The sequence below is a fragment of the Triplophysa rosa genome, linkage group LG14 (assembly GCF_024868665.1).
Source record: "Triplophysa rosa linkage group LG14, Trosa_1v2, whole genome shotgun sequence".
Classification (NCBI taxonomy): Eukaryota; Metazoa; Chordata; class Actinopteri; order Cypriniformes; family Nemacheilidae; genus Triplophysa; species Triplophysa rosa.
The window spans coordinates 17,995,467-18,022,544 of NC_079903.1; the positions used below are offsets into that span (position 1 = coordinate 17,995,467).

General features: G+C 37.4%; 1 protein-coding gene across 1 annotated transcript in view; it reads right to left on the reverse strand.

The window, feature by feature from the left end:
* Positions 1-27,078, reverse strand: part of rsrc1 (arginine/serine-rich coiled-coil 1) — a 105,800-nt gene that overhangs the window by 69,248 nt on the left and 9,474 nt on the right. The window contains exon 4 of the mRNA XM_057350496.1: positions 13,378-13,524. Coding sequence (XP_057206479.1) covers positions 13,378-13,524 — 147 coding nt within the window. The remainder of the gene's footprint in view (positions 1-13,377; positions 13,525-27,078) is intronic.

The following is a 27,078-nucleotide window of genomic DNA, read 5'->3' on the forward strand; positions in this document are numbered from 1 at the left end:
TACAGAAGTGGTTGTATGTCCACAGAAAGCACATTAAATGTAAGTAAAATGTCTACTTTGTGGTTTCAACTAAGTTTTTGGAGAATAAAATTGAAATAATATTACATTGTCATTCAGTGTTAAGTTACATGTACAGTTTATTAGGTACATTATTGCAGTCACTGCAACTAACGATTATTTTGATAATCGATTAGTTAGACAATTATTCTTTCGATTAATCGGATAAAAAGTCTAATTACAGCTTTTGCTTATAACTAAATCAGAAATAGGAAAAGTTTACACAACTGAACTCATTAACTTTCTCCCAAAATGTTGTGGGTGACTCCCTAATAAACACACCAAGGCTGATAAGTTGATTGTGATATTAGAAGCAGCTGACAATAGTCTCTTCCAAAGGCGGGAGGGAGGGGACAGTTGGCCAAGGAAATCATTATTTTTTATAATAAGAGCCTACGTCACATCTACGTCACATCAGGAGCGAAATCTGAACGGCTTGATTTCTCACATGCTTGCAGAGATTTCTGTGTTGCTAGATGCACCCAGGGACCCGATTATAGCACTTAAACACAGAACAATTTTGACTTTCATACAATGGGTCCTTTAAACTCATCAGGTTACGTTTAGCGTCATTTAAAGGGATAGTTCACCCAAAAATGACAATTCTGTCATGAATTACTCAACCTCAAGTTGTTCCAAACCTGAATAAATTTCATTGTTTTGTAAAACACAAAGAAAGATATTTAGAAAAATATTAGCAACTGATATTTCTGGGGCATCATTGCCTATCATAGTAAAAAAAAATTAATGGTAGTCAAAGGTGCTTCAGAACAGTTTGTTTTCCTAAATTCTTCAAAATATCAAATTTTGTGTTGAACAGAACAAAATAATTATACAATATTTTTTTCTACTATGGGAGTCAATGATTCCCAAAAATCTCAGTTGCTAACATTCTTCCAAATATCTTGCTTTGTGTTTAACAGAACAAAGAATTTTATAAAGGTTTGGAACAACTTGAGGGTGAGTAAATCATGACAGAATTTTCATTTTTGGGTGAAGTATCCCCTTTAAGACTGAAGGCTCTATCATAGACCTGGGGCAATGTGGCACGATGCAAGTGTTTTTTTTTTTTTTGCTAGTTTCAGCCCGACGCAGTTATCATTTTCACCTCATGCGCCACGTTGTTAAATAGTAACGGCATTTGCGCCCATGAGTGCCGACCATGGCATGTGAAGGTACCTAAAATAACTGTGAAAGTCATTTCATCTGATTTGCTTAAGCTGTATTGGACAACAGCAAATTGGGGAAAAAATTGGTAGGGAACAGAACTTGGCATAAGCATCTTAAATGTCTAAATCCATCATGCTTTCAATGGTTTACATCTGTTGGTGTGGAAGATACTTTTGATACAGAAAATGATACAGAGATTTTACAGAAAAAAAAATGCACAGAAACTATACTGTTTAAAAGTATCCCAGGTTAAGACATCAAGAAACTATTTTAATACCAGAGGTACGTTACTGCAAATTTTAGGCAAAGAGCGACTACTATAAAGATGCTAAAACATACAGTAACTTTATTATATGTATTTTTATTATTATTGCTACATAAAACATAACATGTTATATAACATATTTGGCTGTTTTAGATTACATAATAATTCAGTTATTTTTTATCTAAACACATTTGTTGTATGTAATAAAATTATTTGATATTCTAATTAATGAACAATAACACACTGAACATAATATATATATATATATATATATATTGGAATCTTACAAACATACTATTTGAATTATTTAGAATAAGCCTTTCAAATGTTAACATCAACACTGCATAGTTTGGTGACTGCTGTGAAAGTCATAACATTTTCTCCTTCATAATTGATCAACCTCAGTTTGAAAAGTAAACTTGGCACTGTCTATGTGTACAGCTACAAATTAAAAACATTTTAAACAGTGAGTGATATCAACAATCTGTCTATGTCAACAATCTGTGTGTAAAGTTAAAAAATTGCCTATGTGCATGCAAGTTTATACAATGGCTGATCCAGGAATGGATTCTTGCACGACTGGAAGAAAAACAGGCATGCAGGAAAATCTAACTATATCATGAATGTTTGTTTTCACATAACTGCGATTTATGCAAGTAATAGTGTGTTGAAGAAAGTACCTAATTTCACAAAAAAACAGCATTGTTTGATGTCAAAGCAGCATGCTGATGTCACTAAAATTATTTCGTCTTTGTCAAGCAACAAATGTCTTTATTAGAGCACCAATGTGCAGATTAAAGAGAAAGAGTGTGAGGTGAAGAGATCATTGTGTTTTAATACCAATTGATTAAAGCATACCGTTTAACAAACATACTTCCCATTTTCCCAACTGATTGCGAATGAAAATAATTTGGTTATCAATAGTTATCATAAGAAGGATGTCTGGGCAATATTTAAAGGTAAACATGATTTATAGGTAGGGTTAGTCTTTTGTCATAATGAAATATAAAATTATAGACCGTTTCGTCCCCCAGTTAACTTCCGGTTTGTGTTTGGCGAGTGTCTAATAATATAACTATTTATATTTAATTTAATTTATTTTAAAATTAATTTATATTATTACTTTATTGTATAATAATTGTACTAAATAAACGATTTGTTGAATTTTGTTGTATGTTCATTTTGTTAAATAAACAATTAGTTGAATGGGTCCTGTAGTTTGGACGCATTTAAAGAAACCGTATGGTACATTGACATCTAGTGGTTGAACTTGGTATCGCAGTCTAAATTTAAAATATTGTAGAGACAAGTTTAGCCAAATAACGGTTCTACTCGGTTTCTTTTGATTGTTATCAGAAATAATCGACAGACACTCTATTGTTTGTGAATGTGTACCGGAAGTTAAGGTGGGGTCACAAAAGTGCGCATGCGCAGTAATGTTTGTTTATGTTGTTAAGATGAAACCGTCTATATCTTATGAAGAGTTCTCATTTTCGGGTGAACGATCACTTTAATCTTGCAAGGACATCCCATTTAAGTTTTTTAATATTTCATATTTTCCTTAATTCTAACCTACCCTCCCTAAAAACCTGTTTAGCATCTGTTGAGTGTTCGCAAGATAGAATGGCCAAAGGGGAGGTGGACATGTTGACAAGCACATTTCCATAACGCTCCTAAATCCAGAAAGAAGATCCGCTTCCAATCAGTATTTCCTTTGCTTGTCTGGACCATAAAAAAGCGCAGACACGTTTCAAGCCCATCAGGCGCAGCTCTGCGTGTGCATGCCCTCCTGTGAATAAGTTGTAAAGTGGGCTGTATCGAGGCGGTGGTGATTAGATATGAGTTTGTTTTGGATGGCGTCTACACAGCGCTCAGTGTGAGGGGCAGATCATTCTAATTGGATTGCAGGATTTCATTTGATTTTTCCTGAGCTCCGTCATCACGCTTCGGGGCTAGATATGGGAGTGCATGTGTGATTGTGGTTATGATAAGGTAAGTCACACACACCAATAAACTAATAAATCTTAACAAGGCCGTAAAACAACACTTCTGACTGTAATGATAAAATGCTCAAGTTAAAGCCCTGGAAACAAGCAAGTCCAAGTTCTGTCCGTAAGAAAGTCCAGCCGTGTGTGTGTAAACATGATTTAACTACCACCTAATGGTTAACCAGATTACAGAGGCCTGTAATTGGATTGTTCCAGCTTTCTATCCCTCACATGCTGTGTTTCTATTGCGATTAGCAGTGGCCAGATTGCTTATTCTCACACACATACATAGACAATGTGTCAATGCGCAAATGACACACTGAACCCATAAACAATTTGAAATACATAAAAGGGAGTTTTAATGATTCTTTTGCCTGCAATAGCCTATACAATAAAAAAAACATTCCCACTGAATTTAACAAAGCTCTGTTACAAAATGAGGTATGACATGCTTGTGATCCAAAGTGTTACGAAAGATAGGAAGCATATGTTGCCTTCTAAGACCCGTTCCATATACAGTATGTCACGTAGATGAGCACAGAGCTCGGATTCATCCGCGGAGAACAGCAGTGCCAAAGCACAACCAACGTAAAGTAAATATATATAGTCAATGGTGGCCAAGAACTGTTTGGTCACAAACAGTTTCTTTCTCTGTTTTCATTTGGAATAACTTGAGGGTGAGTAAATGATGACAGAATTTTCAGTTTTGGATGAACTGTAAGTTAAGACCTTAAATAAGAAACGTCCTGTAATACGCCCTCAGGAACACTGTATGAATTCATTTATCTAACAGCACTGTATATTGTGTAAATGTATTTATTTATCTAACAGCAAAAACAAGTAAACATTCTGAAATAAAGTAACTCACTGCCCTTGGCTCAAAAAACCTCACAACTGCACTTTTTTTGAGAAAAACTAAATTGTGCATATGCTGCCTGAATGTAGAAGATGACCACATTTTGCCATAATGCAAATGTTTTTTCTCACAGGTGTGTGGACATTTGTAATTAAAATGAACCTTTGATAATAGCATTAGATGAGGATGTGGCAAATCAGTCTCATAAGATAAATCCTCTCAGGTCGTATCACAGAAGATGATCCAAGGTACATCCTCAAGAACAGCCTCAAACTCAATACCCTACTCAAAACTCCTACTTCTTTAAACAAGATCAAACATACAATACTTTCGATACAAAATAACTGAGTAACTGAATAATGACTGAAAAGTTATTTTTAATAGGAGTGTGTAGCGTAGTCACCATGGAAAACAGTGTTTCCGCTACATTCATTTTGCTGTGGCGGGCCACCACGCCAAAAATCCTCCCCGCCATGACTACAGTGTCGCACTGTTTCCATTCATTCATTCATAATTTCTGAAAAGTCTGGAAGTGCATAATGTCTTGCATTTTGAAATAGAACTGGCAGCAGACTGACAGTTGAAGGGGAGGAGTTAACGGATGCTCCGCCCAAGCCGTCTAACATATGCCATTTAAGATGGATGGTCATTACAGGACGGAAGTGCATTTTCAGATTTTAACTGAAGATTATGAGGGCACACGAATTTTAAAAAGAGAATGACCATCAAGTATTGTAAATTTTAATTTAATTTCACTGGGACTTTAAGAGCATGGGAACGTGCAGAATTCTTTGAGCACCTTATATTTTAACTTTACAGAAATTGTCGATTCCAAAGGACGGGGAAGTAAATCTTCAAACCGCTTTGCGTGCCACGGTTTCCTTGGAGTGTCGTGCGTTGTTCTTTAACTCTCCTTACGCTGAATATATAAATCCAATGAATTTGGGACGTAATATCCACAAGGTTAACTTGAGTTCAAAGCAATTCCATCATGTCAATCCAAACGAACTGAATACCCACGCTCTGCAAATCTCTGCACCACCATTCCCACCGCGCATCGACTTCTGACTCCACCTTCCTCTCACCGGTTCTGTTCTTTCTTTTCCCCGACAACCACAACGCTTTTCCCAGACTTTATTGGTTTTTTTGGGGGGATAAATTATAATATTCATTATCATGATGAATTAGTTCAAGATTTTAAAGGTTTAGTGAAAATGGTGTAACATAATAGAAACTTGTAAAGTGAAACTGTAACATGTTGCTTTAAAAAAAATTTGAAGTTAAAGTTTTATTCTACAGCCAAGCCTACTAAATATGTTCTTATTTCACTTCTAAAGAAATATTTGATATTTTTCATAAAACTAGCAAGCAACTAGGAAGAAAAGGACCAGCATCTCTTAAATCGATCTTAATCCTGAAAACCACGACATAAATGAGGCACCGCTTAATAAATTCATTTCCTTTTTCATCACACCAATATTCACACACAATCTTAACCCGTTTAGCCTTTGGCACTAGTGAAAGAGGACAAGATCGCTTTACAACGTCTCGTCTTAAAAATAAATTTTGCATGAAAACATGTTGTGCTGGGTGTCGAGAATCCTGCTGTCATCCTAGAGGTGTAATAAATCTTTCATGAAAACAACACCACACGTAGCCGTGTCAGCCCCCTGTTACGCCCGCTGCCCCTTTAATCCTCACACAAACATTCACTTTGCAACCTGGATGCAAATAACTCATAAATGGCTTCAAAAGTGTACAAGTGTGTCAAGGTGCATGCTGCCGTTTAACAAACCACTGGGGAATAAAAGGAAAAAGAGAATATCTGAGCAGAAAACCAACAGGAGGTATCAAGGAAGAGCTTTTTAATGTGTGTATGCCCCTGAGTGTAGCACAGCGGGGTTTAAACTGAAAGAGTGACTGACATATGTGTAAAAATACCTAGGGATGATTCAACTGCATTATCATAATCCTCACTGCTTTCTCGATTGTCATTAAACTGTGATTTTTATCTCTTTATGGGAATAAAAATAAACTCTAATCTAGTAACTAATTAATCTACTAATGGGAGGAATCCTAACACAAATTGAAGAATAAATGTAAGAGTAGGCCTACTGCAAATGAAGAACGTTACGTACAGGAGTGAGTTAAGCACCAGTCATTCCTTGATTCTTTTGAGAAAAAGTCCACAATAGAGGCTTAGTAACTAGGTTGTAACTATTACTCTACTCTATTCATTTGCACCATTTAGTCTTAAGGCAGAACATATAGCTAGTTCTTAAGCGGTCATATACTACAACGTTTACCTTTAACAATCCAATAACAGCCTTTCAACTCACGAGCAAAATTATGTTGTTGTGAATTTCAATTCGTAATTGATTTAAACTTATTTTACCTCAAATAATAACAGTACAAATAAGTTTATATTAAATATATTACAATATAAACTACAATCATAAATAACATTATAGATGTTTTATTCAACTGTATTTTATATTAACGGTGCAATTTGTAACAATTTTGCCGTAAAATATCCAAAAACCCCTAGGCCAGTGTTATATATTTTGTTCAGCTGAGTACTTACAATATCTCAAATGTTTCCAACTACTTGTAAATCGTGAGAAAATCGCCATTCTAAACAGTGACACGGGGCTGTGCAGTCGCCTGTCAATGGCGTCATATCCGCGTTACCCTTTTTTACCGCCTTTACTGACGTAGAAATCGCATGACAACAGTGTCGTGGAAAAATGCGGAAGTAGTGTCTAGCGTCTAGCAAGCCACTAACTTGTTTCGAGCGGTCACTTATTTATGGACCACAATTATTCGCAACATTTATAAATCTTTACCTCATCCGCTAACATGATTTCTTGTTCCCGTCTTATTGATGGCCTTCAGCGGTGGAGTTGAAGACAACAGATCCCGTCATTCCGCGCTCCTTTACAGCATCATCAAGCTACGCCATTGTTGTTGTTTTGATCGTGCGCCCTCTAGCGGCGGTTTTTACAAACTGTAGCTTTAACAGCGATTAATAAATAAAAACAATAAAACATAATAAATTACATGTAATATGGATAGGGCTGTTAAGATACCGATACTGGTATCGGAAATGCCACCGATACCACATAAAATTCTGGTATTGGTATCGGTGAGTACTTGAATCCATGTACCGATCCATTTTCTTAAACAGGACCTAGTTATGCCCGCTAGATATGTTTAACGCTGCAAATGGGAAATCACTTCCTCTTCGCTTCTTAGAATGCAAACACAGGAAGTTGTGCTGTGTCGTCACAAGCAACCACTGTTTAGAGCAACGAAGAAGAAATAAAAACGTGCTAGCAGTATGTCCGCTGGTAGTATATAAAGCTATATACAGATACACACCAAGGTATCGGATCAGTAGTCGGTATCGGCCGATACCCTGAGCCCAGGAATCGGTATTGGGAAGGGAAGGGAAAAAGGGTATCGGAACATCTCTAAATACGGGTGATTTCAAGAAAATGGTTTTATTTTGATTTTACATACGGAGGCAAGCTATTTAGGATGGGTTCTTATTGAAGAGTCTCTAATTAAGTAATTTAATCTCAATGTTTTCATTTAAGGTAAGTAAGTGTAAATGTCAGCATTATCATACGTTTAAAGTATTGAAGTATGTCAAGAGCTTCATCATTTAATTTATCTAGTTCAGTTATAAATATTTAGTTTATAAATAACTTAGTGCCCATTTACGTCAAAACTAGGCAACAGTAAGTTGTAACTTACGCATATCTGGTGCACCCGGCCACTGTGATATACTGCTGTTATCAAACGAACATGCTCCTGCTATTCTAAACTCAATTCAATTTAACTGTGGAAATCTCTTCGATCAAAAGTCAATTATCTTAAGGGTGCTGTCAGGCAGTTTTTTTCAGTCTTGTAAGTGTAGGTGCTATTTAATTGAGGATATACGAAAATCTCCAGAACCACTCAAATTTCAATTTTTAAAATCCCTGATGAATAGAGTCAGAGGCTGAAATAGCCCCCTATACCCTAATACAGTGCACTATTTGAGGGGACATCCATTTTTAGTGGTGTCCGAATTCATAGTGTAAATTATTAAGTGCACTTATTCAATCCCATGATGCATCGCAATAACGAGTGTATAATCGATGTACACTCAGGGCCAACCGCTAGCCATCTATTGAGAGGCTCACGCTTAATAAATTGTAGCATCTCGACAGAAGATGGCATCCACAACGCTTCCACAGTTTTCATTCGATCCTTCAAGTGGACTATATTAGTGAAATAATGTAGGAAAACAGTGAATGAGGGGCAACGGGGTATATGCATATGTACATGGATACTGAGCGTCTGCTAAACTACTAAATGTAAATGTAAGATTGTTATTTGGTCACAGCCAGAAGCGCTTTGCATGGTGGAAAACAGTTTTCCAAAAGAAGATCCTGCTCCTTGCTGTAATATTTGGTGGAGGGTCCATCATGTTGTGGGGCTGTGTGGCAAGTTCTGTGCACATCAGCGACACACACTCAATCATATACAATAAAATAAAAAATAGCAGCCAGTAATCTGATGATAAAAATGGTTTACACTGATTCAACACTAATCCTTTGTTAGAGACCAGCAGATTCACCAGATAACCTGAGGTTGAGCCGAGGATCCTGAAGTCCCAAATGTTTTAATCAGAACACAGGAGAAATCGTCCTTAAGCATAGTGTGTGTGTGAGTGTGTGTCTGTATTGCCTCTGGTAATCCGGGTCATTTTCTTTACCCACCAATGTTCTGTATCAGTTTTTGCCTCAATTTAGTCCAAACAATAACCACATACCTACAAACAATCAGCAGGAAAGAGTGTGTGAGTTTAAGGGTTTTGTTTACGTTCCCTTAAGGTTTTAACAGCAAGAGTGTATAGAGAAAAAAGTCATGCCCATACAAAGGTAGTAACAAGCACATGCATATTCAGACAAAAGATTTAACAGATTTAAATTATTTTTATCCAGTCATACAAGACCTGCTGATTTAAGAACAAATGCAAAATCTGCTAAATGCACGTTGGTAACTTGACAAACTTCAAAGAAGCAAATCAAGTTTCAACTCGACGCCTGGATCTTCTTTGTCTGCGAGATTTCTTTCTGCACTTGAAGATTGATTATCCACATCACTAACATGATTAGCATGTTGCAAGTATTTTTTCGTTAACATGTTTTACTTGTTTTAATACTTAGTTAATCATTATTAGCATGTTGCTATTCACAGCCAGCCTCTATAATTGTGGTAACTCACGATTCTATGCAGTCCTCGCTCGTTGCTATGACCCGTCAAATGTTGCAATGTTAAGTCTATTGGATTTTTCGTGCGCTGAACGACCTACGTATGTTCCGATCGCTTAGAAAAGTCACAACACATTTCTTCTCAGTAAGTCGCACAATTTGACCCATCGTTAATAATAATAGTAATAATAATGAAGTAGTAATAAAAAAATTAAATAAACACGCCATCTCACCGTAACTATATATACGTATTTTGAGTTGGATAAGATAACTTCGAAAAGCGTTTGTGATAGGTTGCCTTATTATTTTAGTTCGCGGCAACGTTTTATCGATTTATTTTTTACAGGGCGTTTTTAACAAAAACTAATTTACTGGGAGCTTGTAGATCCATTTCCTCACTGCCTGCCCTATATAGAGCGTATGCATTGACGTCACTTTCCCACGTGAACATGTCGGGACTCGCTCTGGGACACACTCCACTGGGTGGCAAAACACCCAGCAAAATGGCTGAAGAGAATATGAGAAACAAAGAAACCGGGACTAAAACACGCAATTATTTGCTAAAATTTCAAAAAAGCTGGACTCGACGGTGATCCTTACGTCTTCCCTACGACTTATAAAGGAATCAGGTGTTCCTGGACACTGAAATGTTGCGCGGAATTGCGTTTCCCGATATTGTAAGCAGTCATTTTGCTGAGTGTTTTGCCACCCATGGAGACGCGCCGCGTGCTCACGTGGTAAAGTGATGACACGTCCATACCCTCTATACACAGGGCTGAACAATGCGACATATGTCGCACATGCTACTAAAAAATTGGCCTGTGCAAATTAGCCAGTGTAGCACGCATGCGATACAGTTTGGCAGGTGATTTAAACAGAGCTGCGTGTTTGTGTGAAGTGTGTCCTGTCAAACAGTCCTGCTTGTTTGTCTGTGACATTAATCCATGGTGCACCTCTATATTACTTTGTCTATTTTGCGAGTTTTCCGGCTGCATTGAGTCCATACACCTAGATACGGACTCGCGGATGCAGAATCCTGTTATTTAAATACGTCATCTGGCTGGTCTGAGTGAATGAGCTGCACAGTTCAACGTGCTCCACGCATGCTCGTGGATTTGTCTGTGTCTGCACTGTCTGAGGATATAAACACATGAACTTCATCTCCAGAGTTGCTCTGAGAGTTTATTTCACAAGCATTTTACTGTTTGAATAAAGCTATCGTCAAACACACACTAAACCTAAAGCGTCTTCCCGACGACCTGTCAAAATAGACGAAAAAATACTGAAGTGTACTATAGTATTTGCTATAGAAAATTGTAGTACCCCTTCTAGTAAATTGATCAACTGTAGAACACACTGTAGTTACTCTAGTAAGGTTTTAAAAACAACTATAGTATCTAAGAATTTTTACTGCAGTTTACTATAGTAAATAGCTACTACAGTATACTACAGTATTTTCTGTGGACAAATAGTTAGTTCTTGATTGTCATTGCATATTACAAAACAATGAAATTCTGTTGGAGCAATCCAATATGCAGCACAATTAAAATAGATTTAATAAATATAAGAATAAATAAATAAAAAGAACACAGTTCAAATGTATTATTGAACGCAGTCCAGTTACATAAAATGCATAAAGTGCAGTTGTGCATGTTTGTGTCCTAGGTTACTAATGGAATGGAATACACTACAAGACTTTTAAAATATGAACGGATTTTTTAAAAACTAGACATTATACACTTGCAGACTTTTTGAAAGTTTCAGATAGAAACACACTAACTGATCAAATCTGCAGACTGGCACAGACTTTATGCGACAAGTCCAGACTGAAAATCTGGGCAAAATCTGAGCTAAAGTCTTGTAGTGTATTTTACCCTTTAGGCTACGTTCAGACTGTCACTTCAAATCCGATTTTTGTGCATATCCGATTGAAATCTAATTTAAATGATTGATTGTCCACACTGTGTATAGCAACTGTTCAGATCCGATTTGAGTGTCCCGTGGTGGTCTCTCTGATATCTGATTTGGTTTCTATGGCAATGACAGGGAGCGTTGAACCGATTGGTGTATGATATCGCAATACCGGTGATGTCATACGCTGATCAATCTCAGCAGCGCTGTCAAACACGGCACATTTTTCTTATAATATGATGGTGTGTAGCCGCTGCACTGTATTACCATGTCTAAAGAACCTGCTGCGGAAGTGTATGAAGCTGGTATGCGTGGCTTTATTCAGTGCTCGTGTCTCCTCCAGCACACAGACAACAAACATAGCAGCCTTATATCTGCAAAGACGTCTGGCGTTTCACGTGGCGCGAGAACGTAACGTAAGACAAAACCTACTCAAATCCGATCTGACCGGTCAGACTGAAACGGATTTCCAGAAATGCGATTTGAATAGGATTTCAAACCACATATGAATGTAGCCTGAAACAGATTTGTAAAAATCTGATTTCATGTGATTTTTTGCTGTTCACACTTGCTAAATATGATCGGATTTCAATCGGATATGCCCAAAAATCGGATTTGAAGTTACAGTCTGAACGTAGCATTCAGCTTCTACAACTTATCCACAGCCCTGGGACAGAAACTACTTGTACATACCACTATTAAATAATTATTATATATATATATATATATATTGTAAATATACCACTATTGTATAGTAAAAAAAGAAAAACACAGAACTTAGAAAAATTAAAACAAATAAATAAACTAAAAATTATATGGCCCCAATTTAACCATCTGCATGTGACATTAATGTCATTTGTCAGTTACCTGCCTATTCATGCGATGAACTGCACTTGCATGTTTTTTTAATGATGACAACAAACGTTTGTGCTACAGCAGTTTGGCCAGTGTTACAAAACTTTAAATGTCTGTAGCACCAGTACTATGTGCAAAAAAACGTACAACCCTGATACAGCAGATTTTATCTAAACGTGAACACTGGCAACATATTTTCAACTGTTACCAGTACTTTATTATGATGGTGGTGAATCTATTAGCTCTAATAACGTTGAGCCCTTAACCCTGTAAATTTGTTTATTGTTTATGTAACCAAGTGATGGCCTACCATTTACTACACCAAAATAATTTCTGGGAACAATGATGTGCCCTAGGCAAAGTATACCGACACATTCACGCAAATGCAGGGGGTTACGAAAAAAAACTTGATTATCATAACAATTTTAAGGATATCTGAAACGCGATAACTCAATAACACTGACTGAACAGGCTGAACATTTGTGTGTTGGAATATAAAACGAGAGACATGTGCACACACACACACTTTTTGTCTGTTCAGACTTCTCTGAGCACTTGCATGTCATATGGACAAGCCACTCAATAAAACTGACAGCACAGAACCATACAGAAGCTCCCCCAATCAGATTAGTCTGTGTCACATGAGGGCGGAGTTAAGACAGTGCCTCTGGAGGGGAAAGGAGGATAGAGAGAGCATGAAAATGCAGTTAGCTCTTGCTCACACATATTACACCTGCACAGGAATCAAGGAAGAGAGGCCAAATCGCATCAAGACAACAGATAAAGCTGTTTCAACAGTAAGAAAGAAAAAATACATTACACTCTTAGCTGGATGGTGTGGACACGCAATTTGAAGGTTGGATTGATGGAGCTGACCGCACGACTTAGTCAAACTCTCATAAACAACATAAACTTCATACTCGAACATGAGCCCGATGGAATGATAGATTGGCACCGTCTGGTAAATAGAAATTCAAATGACAACACATACACACACACACACAAAATTACCTTTGTTTCTCTTTTTCTTTGGCTTTTTCGATTTCTCTGCCTTTGTCCCTATTTTTGTCTCGTGTCCTGTCTTTTTCTCTAGTTTTGCGCTGGCTGTGGTCCCTGTTTCTGCTGTGACTCCGAGACCTCCGGTGACGGGAGCGAGACCTTTAAAACACAAACACCAAAATATACATGTAAATAAAATGTAAAAAACAATTAAAAAGACACAAAATGGCACAACCAAAACCATTAAGTTCTCATGGCTTAAGCTGCAATGTATAATAATTTAAAGTAGTTTAACATAAACAGCAACATAACAAAATGTGGTGAGAATGAAGGGGTTCTTAAAGGTTTTTGCTAATATGATAGTTAACAGCAACTAGAGCGCTTGTGCTATAATCCTTGACTGACAGGACAGCTGATTCGGTGGTTGCCTAGCAAGATAAAAAAATCGCAGCGCACTGCTCTTTTTTTAAATACTAAATGTCAACCAAAAAGGAAGTGCAAGTGCGGCTGGCGTTTTTAAACATAAAAAGCACGCTCTGTGTGCCCCGTAACGTGCACCTACAGCCACTAAAATCACTAAAGGCTGAAGGGTAGTTCCCTTATACGCGAGGGGCTGCGTACAGTGCGCATGGCGATAAATTTCGTCATCAGAATAGCAGAGGTGGGTAGTAACGCGCTACATTTACTTCGTTACATTTACTTGAGTAACATTTTGGAAAATATGTACTTTTTAAGTAAAATTAAAAGTGTGTACTTTTACTCTTACTTGAGTAAATTTCTCATAGAAAATCTGTACTTTTACTTCGTTACATAACTTACATTGCGTGACGTTCCTTCGTTCCTTCATTTTAAAATATGCTTTTTAAAACGCGTTGTTTATTTCAAGGTTGTTGTCTCTTTTTACGGGCATTCCCGAGTGATCGATTCTTTTGAGTCGATTCTTTTGAAAGCATTAATTGAACAATGGGCAAAACCATTTGAATAGGCTAATGAATCAGTTCAAATGATTTGTTCAGTTCGCAGCACGATCTTAATCATCTGAAGCAGGATTACTCACTCCTCGTAGCGCGAAACTTAAGAACACGCAGAACACAAAGAGTGTTGGATGAAGTGGATATGAATCTATATCTATACAATCAAAACTGCAAATGTGTCATATTGTTTGCCAGCAATGATAAATGCCCGCCATATGCGCGCACCCGCACGACCTGTTCGTCCAACACAGCAACATGCGCGTTACCTGTCAGACACAGAGACGTGGGCTTGCAGAAATATACATTTGAAGAACAGAAGGAAGAAAACGTGTTGATGGGCGTGTGGTTCACTGTTTACTGTTTGTTTACAAGTAAGAGCGTTTCACAACACACACGTGACACAACACGAGAAAACATGAGCTTTGATCAAAAATGTGTATTTCATTTAAGAGAGCACTGCAGATGTTCTAGTTTAGTGTGTTTATCATGTGTTTACATGGTCTATTATTCTAAATAAGTTGTGTAAACTACATTGACATCAGGACTAGATGAAATGTACAGAAATGCTTGTCTCTTCTGTGTTTGTCTATTCTTTAGTCTCTCTAGTATATTGCAAAGATATCCGCTTATGATAATTAAAAATATTGATTAAAATGTAATATTAAAACATTGGCGTTAATATTAATTTTATGTAGTAGGCCTATATAATCAGATACAAAGTAACTAAGTAACTAGCTACTTGAGTAGTTTTTTCATTGCATACTTTTTTACTTTTACTCAAGTAATTTTTAAAATAGTGACTTTTACTTTTACTTGAGTAACAATTTCTCTAGTTACTTGTACTTTTACTTGAGTAAAGATTTTGGCTACTCTACCCACCTCTGCAGAATAGTACGCACACTGCCGGAATTTATGTACATTCCCTTTCTTGCAGTAATTAGTTTAACCACCAGGTGGCAACCGTGTCCTGGGAGCATGGATTCAAGGTAGTAGTAGAAAACCTGACCCCTGTAGGCCTGGAGAGGTATTGCAATATGTCGTAATGCGCATGCGTCAAAACCTGTGCGTACGCATATGCGTAGAAATCAGTACGCCTACGCTCGCGAACATATAAAAAAGGAAGTATGCCACAGGCATAATACTTAAAACACTTAGGCCTGGTTTCACAGACACAGATTATCTTAAACCAGGACTATGCCTTAGTTTAATTAAGATATTTATGTCGCTTTTATAGCTTTCCTGTAGCTCAGTGGTAAGAGCATTGCGTTAACAACGCAAGGTCGTGGGTTCAACCCCAGGAATTGCACATGCCTATGTATAAATGTATAGGATAAAGCAATGTAAAAGCGTCTGCCAAATGCATAAAAATGTAAATTATTGGTGTGCATCTTGAGACAAAACAATGGCACTTTTTAAGATATTTCTGGGCAAGTTATATTGAGTTAAGACAGATCACACATTCATTTTAGTCTGGGACTAGCCTTAAGCCTTGTCTGTGAAACCGGGCCATAAAGAGATATCATTTTTGTAATAGTATTTTTTTGTAATAAACACGATCTGAAGTAGATTAGTGGGGGTGTGGTTACACGAGGCGTTTCAGGCAGGTCTGGGTGAGCATTCGCTTTTAGATAGAATGCATCTTTTGTTCCAATACTTTAAATTTAGCAATTTTACGTGTCTAATACATGTATGGGCAACTTATAACACACCAAAGACACAGAAAAACACGTTTTCGCGCCATATGACCCCTTTAAATTTGTCACCTGCTTGTTTTGCGTGAATGATCTACACCTTTTAACGCATCACTACACACGTGTGAGGCTTGTGCATTTGTCTGCGTCTCACTGTTTGAGGACATGAACACATGAACTCCATCTCCAGAGCTGCTCTGAGAGTTAATTTCATAAGCATTTCACTGTTTGAGAAAAGTTATCGTCAGCCACACACTCTTTGCACCGACCCTTCAAAATAAAAGTCTGGTAAACTTGAACATCCAGATTAAAAATACTGTATTGAATTATAATATTTACTATAGTAAACTGTAGTATTCTAGCAGTAAATTGATAAACAATTAACACTAGAGTATACTTATATTTACTAAACTAATATTAAACATATATAAAATAATATATCAAAAACACGATTGTATCTGCAAAAGGAGGAATTTTATTGCAGTTTACCATTGTAAATAATATAATAGTATACTACAGTATGTGAACAAATATATAATTATTGTATAGTAAAAGAATGGAAAACACAGAACTGTAAAATGAATGTCTATTTATGTGAAAAACTACACACAAATATTTTTATGTGTATATTTTTTCTTATATAACAGACGTTTTAAACTTTAAACCTCTGTAGCACCAGTGCTATGTGCAAAAAAATTAACGTACAGCCCTGATTATACCTTATTTTTACAGATTTTTTTCCTGTGTGAATACTACAGTAACCTGAAGTATTTGTGGGCAAATACTACTATGGCGAGGAACCTTTAGAATAAGCACATGCCAGTTCCTGCGATAACACCAGCCAATTGTCCAGGCAAAAAAGGACAATGTAAACGATGATGTAAAATTAAGCCTTGCAAAGTTAGTCGTAGGTAGATAGCTAATCCTTTTTGCCTTTTGGTCTTATTTTAACAAATGTACTTGTGGGCAGCACATGTAATAAACGCTACAACCTAGTTTTCATGTTCATCTCTCTCTCTCTCTCTCTCTCTCTCTCTCTAGCCCAGCTCACTTCTGGGCCTGTTGCAAATTAAATTTATTGTAGTTAATAGACTGTGGTACGGCTGCTAAATGTCAATTTCATTACCAAGGCCTTACCCTTAGAGAATTATTAGCAGAGTTGAGGTGAGGGGTAAAAGCATTAATGCAGAGCGGCCAGATAAACATCCCCCACAACAAACACACACCCAGAAGCCCCATGCCAAGAGTTGGCTATTTTACATGACTTTCAGTTATTATCTCAGAAGGTAAAGTCCAATGGCCTAAACACATTTTCATTTATTTTGAAAGGAGCCTCACTGTTTCTGTCTTTCCTCCAATCCATTCAATCTAGCAGCCCAGCTACTGGCTCAGGCAATTTTCCTGCGAATTATCAATAAAGTAATTACCAGCGTGTGGGAGCAAGCCGGGTGCTTATCACCAATGCCCCTGCCCGACTGTGAAACAGATCCCTCCCCGCATCCCATTTGGGTAATTATGTGAGTGGGACGGTGCCCTGCTGTTATCGGACCATATTATATTTCTGCTAAACAAGCTTTTTCGCTTCATGGAAAATTGTACATTAATGGTGGCAAATGACAGCACCAGTGTAGCTAACAAACACAATTTACTCCACTGGAATCCTAACCCGGCAAAATGATTATTTATTCCTGCTGTGACCCTTCCTCTCTCTCCTGCAACCTCATATCATTGCCAAACACACCAAGTCCGTGATGTAGCACGGCTACACAGCATATGGTCATCTATTAGAACCACAGCCCGTCTTTAAGGAAAAAAGAAGAGATCTTGTCAAAAAACTATCCAAAAAAAAGTTAAATAAATGATAACTGGATTCAAATGAGATGATGAGAATTAAGGACTCTTGGCATGGGGCTTATATCCCAATGCTAATATGGTATGTTTCAAAAATACCAAAAGTAGTCCAAACGATGACTTCCTCTCTGGTTACAACAGTTTTGTTGTGTGAGGAACAAAGTTTGTTAATCGCTGAAAATATGATCCAGATTATTATCCTGATCCACTCCGTGAAAGCACGCATTTCTCCTACAAACACACATCACCAGAAACACAGCATGTCGCAATCTGTGAAGAAGCAGGCGAGAGCCAATGAGCGTTTGATTTTCCTGCCGTGAAACCTGTTGTAAATCTTGACGGCAACGGCGACATGTTTTGAATTTGTAACGTGCACATCAGTTGCGCAATAAGCTATTTACTATAAAAAATATATACTATGAAATATTTCATGAAAATATAAGAATTGTCATTTTTAATTTCACTGGGACTTTAACGGGTTGGCAGCTGAAATCACACAGAACTAAATGTTATTTCATAACAAGTATCTTTAAGAAATGCAATTGAAAACATAATGCCATTGATGTGACAAATAATAAATACAATATAATCAAATGTTAATGCCGCGATCACGATATTCATAAGGATTCGTTTGTAAGTCTGTAAAGTTGTTCATATGTAAATAATTAACGTTTTATGTGTCGTCAATACGTCAGTATTGTGTGTTTAGATGCTGTAAATACGCCAGTATTGTGTGTTTTACTGTTTGTGCAAACGTAAGAAAATGTGCGCTTTGTAGAGCCACATTTTAGGCAAAGTACATACGAATTCTCATGAGATCGATCACGTTGACTTATGGGAACACCCCTACAGTAGTTTTGTTGCTTAGATTGCCGTTTACTACAAAATGTGTCACAGATGAAAACAAAAAGCAAGGAATTAAATTATGAACTTCTAGTCTTCTAGAGAAAATTGAAAAAAGTCAACAAACAGCAACCACTTAATTACACCTGACTGGATTGTTCCCTTTATATCATTCCAGAGCACTGAAGATCTACTTAAATGAGTGATGGAGGCTTGATATAGAAACTGCTGCTCCAAACAGCTGTTTCTTTTTTTCCCAAGTGTCGCACTTACTAAAAAATGTTCACCGTTCAGCATGTCTTATTTATAGCGCTCTTCAAATGATGTGCAATCAATTTTAATTTATGACATTCCACTAATCACCAGAGCTGATGAGAACATTTCCCAGGCTGCTTCTTTCTGCACGTGTGAATTACACCCATCACATTATTACCAAGTTAAAAAGGAAATTACACATTGCAACAATTGAATGTAAATAAGCTCACATGTGGGGTAACTATTGTTTTAGTTTTATTGCAGTTATAATTTAGTGCAACTCTAGTGCATAAGTTTGTATCAAAAAGCTTTTTTCGGTTCAATCGTATTCTAAATCCCCCTGCCTCTCAGTCAAGGGTGAAAAGACATCAGCTTACACTTGGCCCACCCACCAGACAAGCTTGTGTTATTAAGTTGAGTTCAAAGACCTCTGAAAGTGCTCTGATCTATAAAACCTGTGTTTTTAAAGTTCGGGGACAATACATATTGCATTTGATTGCATATTAAGTGTAGTTACTTATATACATGAAGACTTGTTTTGCCTGAAGCATGTAACCGCTTTTAAACAGTTATCCTAAATGCTGCAATCTGACCAACACAGTACAGAGGGCATTGTGTAAACCAACGCAAAAGTCAATGAACGTTTAAAGGGATACTTCACCCAAAAATGAAAATTCTGTCATCATTTACTCACCTTCGAGTTGTTCCTTATCTGCATACATTACTTTGTTCTGATGAACACAGAGAAAGATATTTGGAAGAATGCTTATAACCAAACAGATCTCGCCCCCCATTGACTCCCATAGTAGGAAAAAATACTTTATTGTGAAGGATGTAGGACAGCAAACAGTTCTGGGGCACTTTTGACTACCGTTGTATTTTTTCCTAATATGTTTTTTCCTAGGTTTTACTCATTTAAAGCACAATAAAATGTAATATGCTCCCTTATACTTTTATATATTTTAATATGTAGACGTCAGAATAAGCATGTTGTTTGAAATTGCACAAATACTGTATATTGTGTTCCACTGAATTACAATGTAACATTATTTCAACCAGATTTTGACATTTTATTCTCCAAAAACTAGTAGACATATTACTTACATTTCATGTGCTTTCTATGGACATAAAATCACTTTTGCTGGGGACATCTTCTTTGACCCTTATACATCTGGCTTGGGCAGATTAAATTGTTTAGTGACTGCTAAAATAAAAAATAATAATAGCCAATTTATTGGCATATGTCGACAATAAAGATCTCCCTACTACCCATTACCTTACCATTTTATTATTAAACACCTGTTAGGCATTTTTTTTATAGTTTCTTCATTTTATTGAAAATAAATGCCTATGTGTGAGGAATGCCTAAATGTAGAAAGGCGAAGGGTGGATTCGAACCTGCGTCGAGATAGTGTCAAAAGTACTACGCGTCTACACCATTGATGCTGTTGGTGAGTGAGCGTCGTTTTGTCGTTCGACTGGATGCTAGGGTATGGCAACGGCCATACGCAAACGCCGCCCCAGACCTGTCCTATCTCTGCAGGCTAACATTTAACAAAACTGACCTGGTGCCATACTGGATTTAGCCAGACATGATTTGATTTTAGCCAGGTCAAGACTTGTGAGTTCAAAATGATCATCTTTTTCTTATGCTCTTACATTAGAACATTCTGTGCAATGTATGGACCTAAAGAGATTTGTTTATTAGATTTGATTGTCTAAAGACTGCATGAGGGTGAGGAAATGATAAGACAAGAAAGTCTTAGTAAACTATTTTTAGAAAAGCATATCAGGAGATAAACGTTTAATTTTGGGGGTAAAACTCAGGATTCAAATGTAATGTTTAAGGCATGTGTTTTTAATTAGTAGGTGCTCTCTAGAAGAGTAAGATGAAGTTTCCCTGTGCTTTTTATGACAGTTTATTTATGAAGTGATGGGAGATCTGAGAGCTGGTCCCTGCAGAGTGGAGGGTTACGTCCTGATTTAAGAACTTGCACAAGAAAAATCATAAAAGTTGAGAGAAAGCATGTGGGCAAACTGTAAAACTACAGCACAGAATCTGTGACAGAGAGCAGACACTCATTCCGCTACTAAACGTAAAACTACACTTAATTAAACACTAAACGAGCACGTGAAGTTCCACGCAGTTTATAGCGTGCCATGAATACAAAAATACGTGTCTTTTAGTGCAACAGAGAGTGTCAAGAAAGAAATGTTTCAATATACAAAAAAGCATCAAGACAGAGGTGTTTAAAAACAGCACTCTCTTTCTGACAAAGCCAAAACAATTAATGTTCACTTTCATATTCAAAATCTTAAATTATGTCCGGATAAGTCCTCCAAATATGCCAATTGTACAATGTACAGTAATCTATTATCTAACACATTTGGAGTCACAGGCCATTTTTCAATTCCAAGAACGCAAAGAACTGTTCTTGTGGAGACCGGTCTTGCGAGGCAGCCTCGGAAGAACGAACTTGGATGGACGCGTCGCAGTGAATTCTGGGACTTCAAGCAGATTCCGTAGGTGCGCAAGGCTGCATTCGATGCATCCTTGATATCGAGAATAGGGATGCACCGAATCTAACATTCTTGGCCGAAGCCGAAGCCGAACATGATGTGAAACACTTGGCCGAAGGCCGAATAATACCGAACACCGAATATGGTTTTTGCATTTCTTCTATTTATTAAGCTATTTTTTCACTATTGCACAAACTGAATAGTCAAAATTTGCTTTTAAAAATTTGTCTTGCTTTTCAATAAAATACAATACAACTTAATATAAAATTGAGCAAAACAAAATACATTAAAACAAAAAATTTAATAGCCTATATTAATTAGGCCTATAACTGACTGCTAAAAGAATGTAATGTAAGTTACTCTGTACCCCTACAACAAAACACTTCATTAAAAAGTGTCATTCCACATTAGGCCTATAAACTAATAATACGAATAAACTAAAACTGTTGGATTATTATAGGCTACGTTGCAAAATGATTTTAAGAACTCCGCCCACAGAAGCTGACTGTTCTCTGGTGCACTCGTGGCCGGGATGCACAGAACATACTTTGACAAGTTGTTTAGTACAGGAAACTGTGTGCGCGCGAACACTGTATGATGTCAAAGGATGTCGCGAGCGGCGGGGCTACTGTCAGACAGCCCGCTCCCGTCTGAAGTAGCCACAAGTTACCGACCGGTAAAGACGCTTTCATTTGGACATTTACTTCCGTGCGGCAAGTCCCGTGCTGTGTCTTTCTCTGACACCTTAAAATGCTCCACACACACACTGCCAAAATGTTTTCGGCAGTAATAAAGCGCACGTCTCTCTCTCTCTCTCTCTCTGCGCTGGTTGCTAGTTGATCGTTTCTCGAGTCATGTTCGGTAAAATTTATTCGGCCATTTCACATATTTGGCCGAATACCGAACATGCGTTTTTTGCTATTTTCGGCCGAATATATTCGGTGGCCGAACATTCGGTGCATCCCTAATCGAGAACACATCCGCGTACTTTCATGCATTCTCGGTTCTTGTGTATTGGAACCGGACTTTGACGGTTATTGATGACGTAGAGCGAGAACACGAGAACCCAAGACTGCTCAAGTACGCATATTGAGAAACGGTCATAGTCTTGGCCCAGGGCTCCTCTGTTACGATGCAATACAGAGCCTTTGAAAAATGACTACTAAATATCAGGACAGAGGAAAGTGTTTCATTATTTTCAGAGGGGCGTCACAATTTTAGTCAAAAAACACATCATTCAGCCCTGACTTTTATTAGTGTTCCCTTTATCCCTTACACTGGAATATGGAGCCTGTAACTGTATCCATAGTCAGGCTTTTGTCAGGGGGTGCAGGAAAAAAAGACCAAGGACCACTGTGGACTTAATTATAGAACAATTTGCTAAAGTGCATTGTAAGAAAAGATGGTGATGGCAGAGACACGGCTGTACTGCATGAGAACCTTTACAGGTCTATGGACTCCTGACCTCCCCCACCTCCTCTTCCTGTAACAAGCTTAAACACGCAGCTGAGAGCCACAGGGAAATTTGCAGCTTTATGCGTTGAGTAACATACTTTTGTCCTTTAATTGTGTCCCAACTTTAGATTTGTACCACTTGCTAATTATGGAAGTATCCAGCTAAACAACTCCCCTGCAGGAGGATTTAATTTATTATTATTATTAATATGAATTATTATTGCTGGAAGTCAATGGCAGCCCTCTGAACCCTACATAACCCTCTATAGACTGATTTCACACCGCCGCCATGTTGAAATCAAAAGCGAGGCAGAGCCCAAGGTTAACTTCTGCAACGCGAGCATGCGCGCCTGACCCCCAGTTAACTTCTGGTTTGTGTTTGGCTAATCTGCTTGTTAATATTAATTTGTATTATTATTTTACTGTATAATAACTGTATCAAATAAATGATTTGTTGAATTTTGTTGTATGTTCATTTTATTAAATAAACAATTTGTTGAATGGGTCCTGTAGTTCGGTCGCATTTAAAGAAACCGTATGGTACATTGACATTGTTCCGATGTCAAATCACATCTTTTAAACTGCCTTTGATAAACTGCAGTTTTATGAAGAAAATACAATGGCTTTGATTTATTTACATTTTTTTGTTAAAGCGATGGTTTTGAACAAATATTTGCACATGGTTTGTGTTAAAGCATATTAAAAACACCACATAGACATACACTCTTAAAAGTAAAGGTGCATAAGGTTCTTCACAGGGATGCCATAGAGGAACCATTTTTGGTTCCAAAAAGAACCATTCAGTCAAAGGTTCTTTGAAGAACCATTTCTTTCTTACTTTTTTATAATCTTCAGATGTTAAAGGTTCTTTATTGAACCAAAAGGTTCTTCTATGGCATCGAAGAACCTTTTGAAGAACCTTTTGAAGCACCTATTTTTAGAGTGTAACCAACATTAAAAACTTTGGCCTTTAATTCTGTTTCATTGGATTACTGTTCTTGTGCTGATGGCATTCAACATCATTTTAACATTTTTGAATGTTACTATTTCGCTTTTCACCTGCCTTCTTTCTCCTGTACTTGGCTCAAATATTCTTCAGATGAAGAACGTAGAAAAATTCTGGGCCTTCAAGGTAAGGAGATTGGGCTCAGCAGAGGTCAGTGACTGTATTTTATACATTTGTGTGGAGGCAAACGCTTGATCAAGCAATATCCCCAGTCGCCTCTCCTTTTAAAGTCCCCTGTAGATCTGCTAAGCACGGGCTCATGCCTTCAGTGCAGACACCACGCTCGAGCCTGCCAATTAGAAATAATTAGGCAGTCATTGCAGTGGCAAGTCTTTTTAAGTGCATATATAACAACGCAATGATGCTGATTAGTGGGCTCAGAGTGAGCAGTGGCTCAAACGGCCAGCAAATAATTATGCCAGTGATCACAAAGCTGCCGTGCGCCTCTGTACTTCACCTTAATGCATTTCAAAACTCCACTTCATTATGGGCTGTAATTAATCCACCATTAATTGCAGGAAGAGCCCAGTTTACCTCGCTTCGTTTCTAATTATCATCTTATAAATAGTTATGCTTTTAATTAATGTGTTCATTAGGCAGGATATTTTCTCTCAAAGCGGTGCCTAGAGCCAAAGTTTCGGCATGTGCTCTCAGAAGCCTGGTCAGCCAGAAGGTGAGGCTATTCTGCTAGTACTGGCTTTTATTTGACTACATTCAACCTCCTAATTGGCATTTAAAAACTAATTTGGAAGAACTTCAAGGAAGGATTAAATGGGGGTTGGAAAGTAGGAAGGAGAGACAGATTCATTTTATATTTGTTTTCCAATAATGGAGGCTTGAAAAGAGACAACCACCAAATAACTTTGAAAAGGACTCAAATAAACAGAGCTTACAATGTATTAGAATTACAAATATATAAACGGACATCAACCAAATAAACTTAAAGGAGCAATGAGATTTCAGCGGCATCTAGCGGTGAGGTCGAGAAATTGCAACCAAAGGCTCACTCCACCCCTCCCTTTCGAAGCACTACGGTGGCTAAGATGTCGTCGTGTTTTCGCTTCTTTGCCAATGGAGATAACGTATTTATGAAACACCCTGTAGAGCAGTTCGTCCGTTTAGGGATACTGTAGAAACCCGTGTTAATTTCGTTGACGAAAACTATGATGAAAATAATTCAATGTTTTCACTTACGAAAACGAGACATAAAAATTAATTCATGATAGCGAAAACTGTAATAAAAATATACTGACATTTTCGTCAACTAATAAAAACGAGATGAAAATATTCCTGTCCCACACGGTGGACATCAGCTTGCGCGCATGTGCTGCTAATCTCATAAAAGCAGTTCAGAGAAGTCTCTGGGAGAAGGAGAAGCACAGACATATGTAGCCTATTCTACATGTCTTCACGTGGTTACAAAGCATCTTATTTTGTCTCATTTTAATTTAATTCTAAGGTAAAGTGGATTATGTCAAAACAGTTAAATCTTTGTATGGAACACATAATTACACTAATTAAATTACTTGAAGCAGTTTGATTTTAGTAGACTAAATATAATGTAAATTTAGTCAACTTAAATATTTTTAAAATTTCGTTGACTAAAATTAGAATAAAACTAAAATGTATTTTCGTCAAAAGACGATGACTAAAACTAAATCAAAATGTGCAGTCAACATTAACATTGGTAGAAACAACATGGTGAATTCCATGCAAGGGGACCCTATACCTTAGAATAGCTCATTCTAAGGTAAGAAAAACATAACGCTATATTATGTAACGTCTTTATACACCTCTGAAGACATAGTTATATACAGTACATATTATATTGCATTTCTGTCAATAGATCCTTCAAAAATCTATACACTTGACCTTTAAGAGTTGGAACGCAATTAAGATTTTTAAAGCCCCGGAGAGCTCGCGCCTGCGATGCGTTTGCGGCATTCTGAAAATGTGGGAGTTTTTTATCTCGCTGTGGCATAGCTGCGTCTGGAAAAAATCTATCTTATTGCGATGCCATTGCTATATTGTAAGTGCGCTTATAGCGTGTTAAAATAACTAACTTTTCTGCTTTCTACCGGTTAAGTGCATTATTAACTAGCCTTTGCTATTTATTTAAGAAAATACAAAGTGTTACAACAAACATGCTGAGCACATTATTATCTGTGTCGCTACAGCGTTTGCACAGACGTGCTGACAAAATGATACTGTAAACTGTAAAATAACATGTCTTCGCTGTAAAATTAAATTTCTCAGTTTTTTCTTGTAAATTTGCCTTTTTCTGTTATTTTACGGTTTTTGACTGTATTTCCAAACAAATACATAAAATCTGTTTTTTTTACAGTGTACCTCTTTTTTGTTGCTTACATCATGTGATGAAGAGTTGTTGTTGAGATGGGGAGAGGAGCTTAATGTTTTTGATTAAAAATTACAAGTGCCAGTCAATTTAAAAAAAAATGGTGCGCACGGATAAATCATTTATAATAATCACTGCAACACTGTGTAAAACACTTCGAATTTTCCTGTTTGATTTCATGGTGACTTTAAATGTGCAGGCTTAAACTGGTGTCTTGAATGTTGTGTCCAGGTATAGTATTGACAGGCAGTTTTCTGGTTCTTCCAATCCAAAGGAGATTGCTACTCCTGGATGTGCTAAAGAGTTGGACCGGTGGATGTGAGGGGGCTGGGCTGCTTTTGGCAGCAAGGAGAAGCTGCGCTTGAGGCTAGCTGGGGATAAAAGACCCCTGCCATGTCACTCACTAACTTGCCTCTTTGGTAAATAAAATTTTCTGACAACAAAGGCCAGCAGTGTTTGACGAGTCTTTAGAGAAGATAATAAATAAAGAGCAATACACACTTGGGATGTAAGGAGAGAAGAAAGACAAGGGAGAGGAGAGCTGTCTCTCAGATCGAGAATACTGAAGCATGCCGGTTTGATGAAACACAGAACACACACCTGAACCACAGCAGAACACACATGCCAAAAGCAGGTCAAGCTTGGAGTTTGCATTAAGTCAGTTAATACACACACACACAAAATGGTCCATCGCTTTATGAAGCTTAGCGGGTATATTTAGGACGGGTTAAGGAGATATTTTAAGGCTTCCCTACTGTGAGC